Source organism: Myzus persicae, unplaced genomic scaffold, assembly GCF_001856785.1.
Source record: "Myzus persicae strain clone G006 unplaced genomic scaffold, MPER_G0061.0, whole genome shotgun sequence".
Lineage (NCBI taxonomy): Eukaryota > Metazoa > Arthropoda > Insecta > Hemiptera > Aphididae > Myzus > Myzus persicae.
The window spans coordinates 1,546,059-1,555,367 of NW_019100581.1; the positions used below are offsets into that span (position 1 = coordinate 1,546,059).

General features: G+C 27.2%; 1 protein-coding gene across 1 annotated transcript in view; it reads left to right on the forward strand.

The window, feature by feature from the left end:
* Positions 1 to 3,520: 3,520 nt before the first annotated feature.
* LOC111034207 overlaps positions 3,521 to 9,309 on the forward strand; it is a 12,668-nt gene continuing 6,879 nt past the window's right edge. Inside the window, exons 1-10 of the mRNA XM_022315309.1 lie at positions 3,521 to 3,716; positions 4,485 to 4,537; positions 4,607 to 4,640; positions 4,789 to 4,845; positions 5,021 to 5,185; positions 5,429 to 5,481; positions 5,562 to 5,595; positions 7,752 to 7,952; positions 8,168 to 8,383; positions 8,971 to 9,144. Coding sequence (XP_022171001.1) covers positions 3,674 to 3,716; positions 4,485 to 4,537; positions 4,607 to 4,640; positions 4,789 to 4,845; positions 5,021 to 5,185; positions 5,429 to 5,481; positions 5,562 to 5,595; positions 7,752 to 7,952; positions 8,168 to 8,383; positions 8,971 to 9,144 — 1,030 coding nt within the window. The 5' untranslated portion in view covers positions 3,521 to 3,673. The remainder of the gene's footprint in view (positions 3,717 to 4,484; positions 4,538 to 4,606; positions 4,641 to 4,788; positions 4,846 to 5,020; positions 5,186 to 5,428; positions 5,482 to 5,561; positions 5,596 to 7,751; positions 7,953 to 8,167; positions 8,384 to 8,970; positions 9,145 to 9,309) is intronic.

Here is a 9,309-nt window from a genome sequence, read left to right on the forward strand (position 1 = left end):
TGTATTCGATTTTCTATATTATACATTTTTAGAGATTCATCAAAAAAGTTTATTGCTTTTATACCAGCCACATGGAAAAAACAATAAACCTCTGCTGTCACTGCAATCGAAATCTAAAATAATGTTCCCTTTGAATCTGTTTTTAATTATTTTATTATACATGATACATCCAATGGTTTATCTTTAGTACAATTGTGTAAACATTTATTCTACCATTGCGAGAAAAGTATCTACCAAGACCGGTTACTGCAAGTTTTTCTACAACTACTGAAAATATCAAAAAGTGACTACACAAAATCGAAGCATATTATACTCCCAGTGATTTTGATTTTGGTTTCCAGCGAGTGGGTACAGTAGGTGTCATGTGGGTCATTGTAATCGATGCGTGTTAGATTTGAATTCAATACAACATCATCATTGTATACGAAAAACGATTCTGAGTGGAGATGAGCTGACAGCCAATATCGTGTATAAGTATTTCATATTTCGCTGATATGTTTTTTGATATTACTTTTAAAGTAACTCATTTAGGAACTTGAATTTTATAGCTCCCCCCCCCCCACACTCAGGTTTGTTATCTCCCCGCAATTCCTAATAATAAATATATTGTACCTACAAATAATCTAATAACTCGAAGGAAAAAACGTACCATGACTATTAGGTACCTAACATAGGTGTTTATCCCATAACATGGGTTATTTAAGAACTAGAATCAAATCGATATATCGATCAAATATCACAATGCGTTTGTACTAAGCTTGGCATACGTTTGTACGAAGGTTAGTCGTTATTCGGGTACTATGTATTCGTATGAATTTAAAGGATTTATTAAACGATAAAATTGCTGGAATTCAATTTATCCAGTCCAAAAATATTTTAGATACCTATGACAATTACGTGTGAAAATGGCCACAATACAATATAAACTTGTTTGAAGCATTAAATCCTTAAATAAAAAATGTAAAGTTTTTTAGATTTTTAACTACAAAATAATTTGAAGATACTAAATAGCGTTGTAAAATGTTGAACTTCAGAGGTTTTGAAAGAAATCTACGTATCTTTAATATTATTAAATTATATAAATTATAACCACTTTTGAGGATCCTTGTATTATATTTTCAAGGTTTTTGACCAAGTGAATTAATTTTTATCGATATGATGATATTTCTATCGAAAAACTAAAAAATATAGAACGTTCCAAATGTCTATAAACCATTAAAGTTCCTACGGTTTGGTTTATTTTTGAGTTACTACAAAATAACAAAATCCATTTTAACCTAGTTGATTGAAAAAAAAGTATCAAATAAATTAACTTTTATACCAGAAATGCAGCTGAAGTACAAAAACAAAGCATTTGTACGTCCTTAATAGGTAACAAGACACAAAAATTGTTTTTAAAAAAAATGAACGCACCATTGTCGAATCAAAACATTCGTCAGTCACCCCGCTCAAAATCTAAAATTGAAAACTACTGAGCTGAAAATTCTTACCTTAATGTCGTGTAAAATACTCATAGAATTGAAAACTTGTTAGTTACATGATTTCTTTTCTTATTTCAATGGACTGCAATCTGGAATTGCTATCTTTTTTATCGACAATAATCAAGATATCAAGGAATCATGACATCTATGACACTTAGCTTCAAACATTTAAAAACAACTAATACAAAATGTCACATTTTTGTCTTAAGCGTTTGCTAAGAAGATCACTGGGGAATGAAAGATACTTGTAGGTAATTTATGAGTATGGTTTGGTGGTGGTTTTTAGTCTAGAGAAAGAACATTTATAAAAAAGTTCAGGCTTATACTCCATTGGTTTAATGTCAAGGCTATTGTAGAAGGAGGTAAGTTAGAGACAAGGCGTAGTGGAGTGTTTGTTATTTTACGGAGTGTTATGTCTTTTAATACTTGAATGTTATTTACATTTGATTTATTCCAACCCCTATAGTGTTGTATCCCGTGCGACCATACTGGTTTTAAAAGTGTCTTATAAATAAGCAGTTTAGTCTTAAGGCTTGTACATTTATTTTCCGTCAGAAATATTATTAATGCACGAGAGCGACCTCTGAGGTAAAATCTTTTTGACTTAATATATGTTTACTCCCGGTTGATCTCTTATCAAAGTAAAGACTTAAATACTCAACCGAATCAAGTGAAGGAATAAGTAAATTATTTAATGCCAAATTTTATCAGAATCCATGTCTTAAAGTGAAGGTCGTGTGGTTAATTTTATATGATTTCACTTGATTGAGTATAAGTCTTATACTGAACTGTAAAATGACTGGGATAAATGACACTTAAAGGGTGACGGTATTGTACATTACTAGCACTACAGTTAACAGGTAAATTATTATAATTATTTACATTAGGTTCCTTATGGTTATAAAGATGTTTATATACTGAACATCCCCTGTAGTTAACAGACTAGTTGCTAGAACAGAGGGCATATCTCAGAGGGTATTAGAGTGAATTTGGGCAGACAGATGAGTAGTGATCGAGTAGTGATGAGCGGACACTACGAGACATAATATAACCAATACACGACTTAGTATGGCTGCACTTTGACAGTTGGAATACTGACTGATGATTTAAGTTGCATAAGGTTTTTCTGATTTGATTTTAGCATGTTACAAAGATTCATGTGGCTTAAGTCCGACGAAAAAGTGGAAGTAGATTTTTATTGAGTCTGCGGATTTCTCGTGTAACTCGTTTGACATCAGACGCAAAACAACTTCACTTTAAATTATGGCTGTTGGAAAAGATAGATGAAGGTTACGAAAAACTACACGAGTTGGTTTATCCACTTTTAATTGAAAAGTATACAGAATTCAACAAGTTCTTTTGACTCTATTAGTATTTAACTAACGAGATCTGTATAATTCAGTGCTCGAGGTTTGAATTTTAAGGTGGTCACCAGTTGATTATTAAAAATAGAAATCATCGACGGCAATCAGATAAATTAATTATGTACACAGGAAAGTTTTTCATGCCACAAACAAAGATAGGCGAGGTGGTTTAAAGGGACTGGTGATAAGCATTTTTTCGGAAATGGGATATTAATATTGATTTCAATACATGTATCATTATGGCAATGGATCATTTTGATAAACTATTAAAATCAGAAATTAAAATTGATCTGACATATTTTCATTGGAAATAAATTATAAATAGGCATATACGTATAATAATACTATTTCACACAATTGTAAACATCATTATGTGTTATTAAAATTCAAAGCTTCACACAGTATATATGAATAGCATAAGAATGAGCTGTATAGTAAATTACTAAAACATTTGTTTTAACATATTTCAAGTTAATAGACAAATTTAATATCCTTTCAAACATTAGTATTAACAGAGTATTCAATTATTGGTACTTATCCAAAAATAAATTAAAATAATTGTTACTAAACATTTTCAAATACATATCACTAATGTAAAATAATTTATAATTTATTCTTAGCTATTGAAAAAAATATGCCTTTTTAGAAAAAACAATTTTTTTCTCAACAAAAATGTTCAAAACGTTATTTGTTTGTATACAAATTTAGAACTAATAGGTAGAAGTAAGAACATAACGTAATTCGTAGCATAGTAGTACAAAATATAAAATACTATTTGCGTTTTCATATAATTTACTTCCAAATTAAAATGTTTAAGATTTTAAAATAATGCAAAAGAATCTACTTCGACAAGTAAGACATTTTAATGATTGTAAGTTTGAAAATGGCACGGTAAGTGCGCTGTTCTGTAAAATGTAAAAAATGTATTTTTTTTACATATTATGTTTATATTATATATATAAATCTAATTAGAGCAATTTTTTTCTATATTTCTGAACGTTCGACAATCCAATATTAACATCAATTTTACTTATTATTAAAATAATTGTATTATATCAAATTATCAAATGATACAACAATAAAATTGTGTACTTTTAAATAATTAAATATTAAAAAAAAATAAAAAACCAATTTGTTAGGTTTATTATATTTTTTATTGTTAATTGTATTGATTTGGATTGGTAAATAGACATTTTTTTGGTAAAAGCTGTAAAAATAACATATCTAATAATTTATATAGGAACCAAAATGTATTTTTTTTACCATTTTATAACTATGGTTTTACATTCAGACTAAAAGTTTTCTTGAATACAATGAATATTAATGAATCTTAGTTAGACATTAAATATTTGTTGCCCTATACATTTTATATAAATATTAAACGCATTCATGTGTATTTTCGTTTAATCCGATACCGTAGGGTATTAGATATTTCATTCAACTGAACAATATATTATGTTATTTTTCACAACGAAATTTATTGCATAATACTGATTTTACTTTAAAATAAATAAAAACAATTGTAGATACCTGGTTATTGATCGAACATTTGAGAGTGTAATAAATCAGTCAACAATTATTGTTGACTGATTGATTACATTATATTTGATTGATTAATGGCAATTTCTTCTTGTTGTAGATATCACAATGAATATTTTCACAATGTTGTACTTATTGCCTTATGTGTTACTTGTAAGTATTACTATTAAATAAAATATAAATATTGACACAAATAATGAATAATAATTATCCAATTTATAGTTGCCGCAAATAGCGACTACGGCTGCTGTGATCGGTAAGAAGTGTATATTTATTTTTAAGTCATACGAGTACAGTACAATGGTAAATGTTATTGATATTTTTATTTTTAAGTTGTTAATGTTCATTTTAAATTTTAAAATTATAAAAACAACACGGCACCTAATATATTTCTGAACTAACAGGCCAAGGGACAGAAAACGACGTTCAAAATCTGTTGCTGGAAAATGATTCAAAAACCAGTAAGTAACTCCTGTTGATAGAATTCTATAAATTGTAATATTTTAGGTATAATATTTAAAATATGTTAGTTGTCAACAATTGCTTTACTCGGCCAAAAAAAATTAACTTGAAAAATGTATTTTAAATAAAATAATATTACAATGAAAGTATATAATATGTATGTTTGAAAAAAAGATGAAAACGATGGATCCACAGCAGTTATTGATCAAAAAAGTGCAAGTAAAAATGAAACACCACCAAAAACATTGAGTACAGTTTTCAAAATAATCTCAAGAGGAAACGAACTTAAAAATCAATATGGTTTCATAATACCGAAATTGGCATCTATGATGCTAAAAGGTGATAAGGGAATATAATTCATAGCACTGCATAATAATAACATATTTTTTTTATAATAGTGTTAAAATATTTAAATTACTAAGGTTTCGATAACTTCAGAATGGTTTTATATAATATTGGATTGTATAAGATTTACAAAAAAAAAAAGTTTGGATCGCAGGACGCTTTATTATCATAGTATTATACCACTATATATATTTAATAGTATTATGTATATTACATTCAATTATTTATATTCTATAGGTTTGTCAATGAATCCATTCAGACTTATGAGCTTTTTGCCGTATATCATGCTGGTGAGTATCTGAGTTTAACGAAAAATTATTAGAGTAAATAATAACAATTTCGTGAAAAAAAAATGGTTCTTATTCCTTAGGCATTACAAAAGGCAAACGCACCTCCAGCGGTTAGTGAGAATTGCATATTTTATTTAAGAAAGTAGATCAATTTTAAATTATTATAATTCTATAGGTACTCTATTCAGATCATTTTACACTATATAACACTACTGTTAGATAATATTAGTACCTATATTCTACTTATTGCATTTGTTTTCTTTCACGTCGTGAATACTTTTAAACTTTTTTTTACATACCTATACTTCAAAAAGTTGAAATTGGACTTACCTTTAGTTTTCAGTATAGTTAAAGGACAAACTCTAAAATAAGAAAAGAATAAAACAAATTGAAATTGAAAACATAAAATTTAAAAATATTGAATTTGAATAAATATATTTTGGTTGCAATCATTAGTTTTGTTTGATGAATTTGTTTTTATAAAAATGATATAAGTATAATATATATAACATTTCATGATCAACCTCTATACTACTGTAAACATTTAAAGTTTTAACAACTTATTCATTTTTAATAATGTCTTAATAATTGTATTTATACTATAGTTAATTTTAAGATATATCTGATAAACTTGAAACAAATCACGACTTGTAAAATCAGTTTTGTAAGATTAATATTTAATTTTGTGTATTTAAGGTGTTTACCCATTTAATCAATTTATTTTAATTTACAACTTTCATATCTCAACTTTAGCTTATAACAAAATATACATTTATATTCCCAAAAAATATATCATTATACAGGGTGAATCCCCAAGTACACTCACCCTAAATTTTTTCCTTTAATCATGAATTTATTCAGATTCAGAGTTTTGGGATTTTTTAAACATTTTCAAATTCTTAAATTTGTTTATACTACTAGGAGTGTCTTTTGGTGACACAAACTCCTATTTTTCACACAAGAACCCCTTTGTCTCAACAGTAAATTTTTCAGTTTATAAAATCAAGTTCAGAAACATAGAAACTTTTTCTAAGAATAAAATGTCTATGGTAATGGGCTTATAAGAATTGGGGGCTAAGGTGATTTGAACATTTTAGTCATTAAAATCACCCTGTAAACACAATATTGTTTTTAAGAACATAAACATGGTCATGATAATTTTAAAATTTATTCTACAAGGCAAACAATAGAGATTATTAATTAATAATATGAACTCGGTTATATTAAATAACAATATTCAATTAAAAGTATAACTTACAACATAACTTGTATTAAACAGGTTCACAAAGAAGTTTGGAACAAAAATATTAATCGTATTAGTATGAAATCAAATACATAGTACAAAAATATAAATATACACAAAATACATGTAGGTTGGGAACAAAATACAGTTATACTTTAATCAATCAATATTTTATAGAAAATCTTAAGTTAGTGTATATTATGTACATTTAATATGAAAATTTTGAAAGCCATTTTTAAATATCTGAGTAAGATATCAACAATAATAGTTAAACAAGTTTAAAGATACGTTTCCTCGCTATCCCCTTCCACGTCTACACAATGGTATTTTGGGATACAGGTATGAGTCCCATACTCCATTGTTTGTCGTATGTTTTTTGATGGTTTTTAACAGGGTTTATACTTTTGTGGTGCAAACTTAGCACTTCAATATGAAATCAACATTTTTAAGTCGATGACTACTGAAATAATTTCTCCGAGTTACAAATTTGAATCTCAGAAACGTCAGGGCTGTGTCGATAGGCCAGAAAAATCGTTAACTTTCGACAATACCATAAAAACAATTGTTGATAAATCTATAAGGCTTAAAGTATGCAAGCTAAAATTTTATCGAAACCCAACTGAACGCGAAAATTATTAATGGGAGAAAAAATACAACGTATAGATGAGCGAATCTAGTGGGCTGCATCCGAGTTGGGACCGGGCATTAATATTCCTATATTAGTTGATTTCTAGATTATATTTTTTGACACTACACTGTTTCTCAGTCCTAGATTTTCTTCAGTACCTATGCTACACGCAAGTCCGGTCCCTGATTTTTCATCCTGGTTTTAACTTGGATCGTTAGGATTCATTTTCTTAAATAAACGCGAAATTTAAAATTTTGTTGTAACGATAACCGATTTCTCTAACCTGGGAGACGATACAACATATGTAATTATAAGATTAATTACTATTATTTATTGTTTGAAGTTAAAGTATGATTATTAACCTAACGCAATATTTCTTTTTGTAATATACAACTTAAGAACAAAGCAGCACTCAGATACTTGAACTCAGCAACACAAATCTCGCATCGGTACTCGAATATCCTGAACTGTTCAGGAAAATTTTTTCGAAAGAAGGCAGCAGTAAATTGGCAGTTGATTCGTTAAAAATGTTAGCAGGTCAAGAACCTAGTGCTGACATAGATAAACTGATAAACGAAATAGAAAACCACGCAACCGATAGTAAGCGCATTATAATAATATATTATTAAGTACGTAATTATGTAAATTACTTTAATGCCTTTCAATTTTAAATTATAATATAATGTATATGTGTAAATCTCTTGAAAACATCAATAATGCACAATTTATTTCTTAAATGTTTGGTGTAATCTTTAGACTTATCGAATGAAAATTACTATAAATAATTATGATACATAAAATATCCCGCATTTTAGTAAAAGACGGCAAGATTGGGATTAAAGGTCAACAACTTGTTGATTTTCTTGAAAATTCTGAAACTTTCAAAAAGTTATTCCAAACGGACCAACTTACAATCAAAAGTCTGAACTACATGAACGCTTATATGAATTCTTATTTAAGCACAGACGTTAAAAATATAAAAGATGAAGTGTTGACCGAAATGCAAGACATAAAAAATACTCGTCAAAAAAGTAAAAACATAAATTATTTAATTATATTAGTTAAGTGCACTATTTAATTCGATCAAATGTGAATCATGATATAGGTAATATTATTATTATAACTTTAATTTATATACTTATATTGAAGTATTGAACATATCATTAAAATTGACAAGGTTTTTTATACTATTGACTAAATATTATGTACTTAAAATATAAACTCGTGTAAAAATGAATGGATATTGGTAAAAGTTATTAATATTATAAATTTAAAAACATGCTTTGGCTATTAAAAAAAAATTGAAATTACATAATATTTAATTACAAACTTGAAAGTAATAATCACATTAATATATTGTAATAGAAAACGGTTTTAATAATTCAGTTTACTATTTAAGTTTTTATAGGAAGTTATTATTATTTCAATTTAATTTTAGTTAGCTCATAAAAAGAATAAATAATTAGAATTTATAAATATTTAATGGATTGTATAAATAAATAAATACCTACGATCTTCTTGCTTTTAATTATCAGCATATTTTGTTTTAAGCATTTTAGTTTAGACTATTACCACGTACCTATATATTATAATAAAACTATACTATATTTATGCGCAGATCAAAATATGAGTAATAACTCTGTCAAAGAAATGGTACGAGGGACATTTTCAGACGGTGTAACAGCTTTTTTCAAAGTTGGGCAGAAAAAAATGAATGAAAAGTTACAAAGTTTAAGTTCAGACGCTGACAAAAATGTTGCTGATTGGAAAAAAAATTCCGGTATGCCAATAATTTAAAAAACAGTTGATACAATTAATATTTAAATACTTAGTTGACCACGCAGATGCGATTGGAGTTTTACTCGTTACATTAAAAACATTTACTTCCGGTATTATTAATTAATACAAATAATTATTCATAATAATTATTTTAATATTACCTACCTATGTATATATA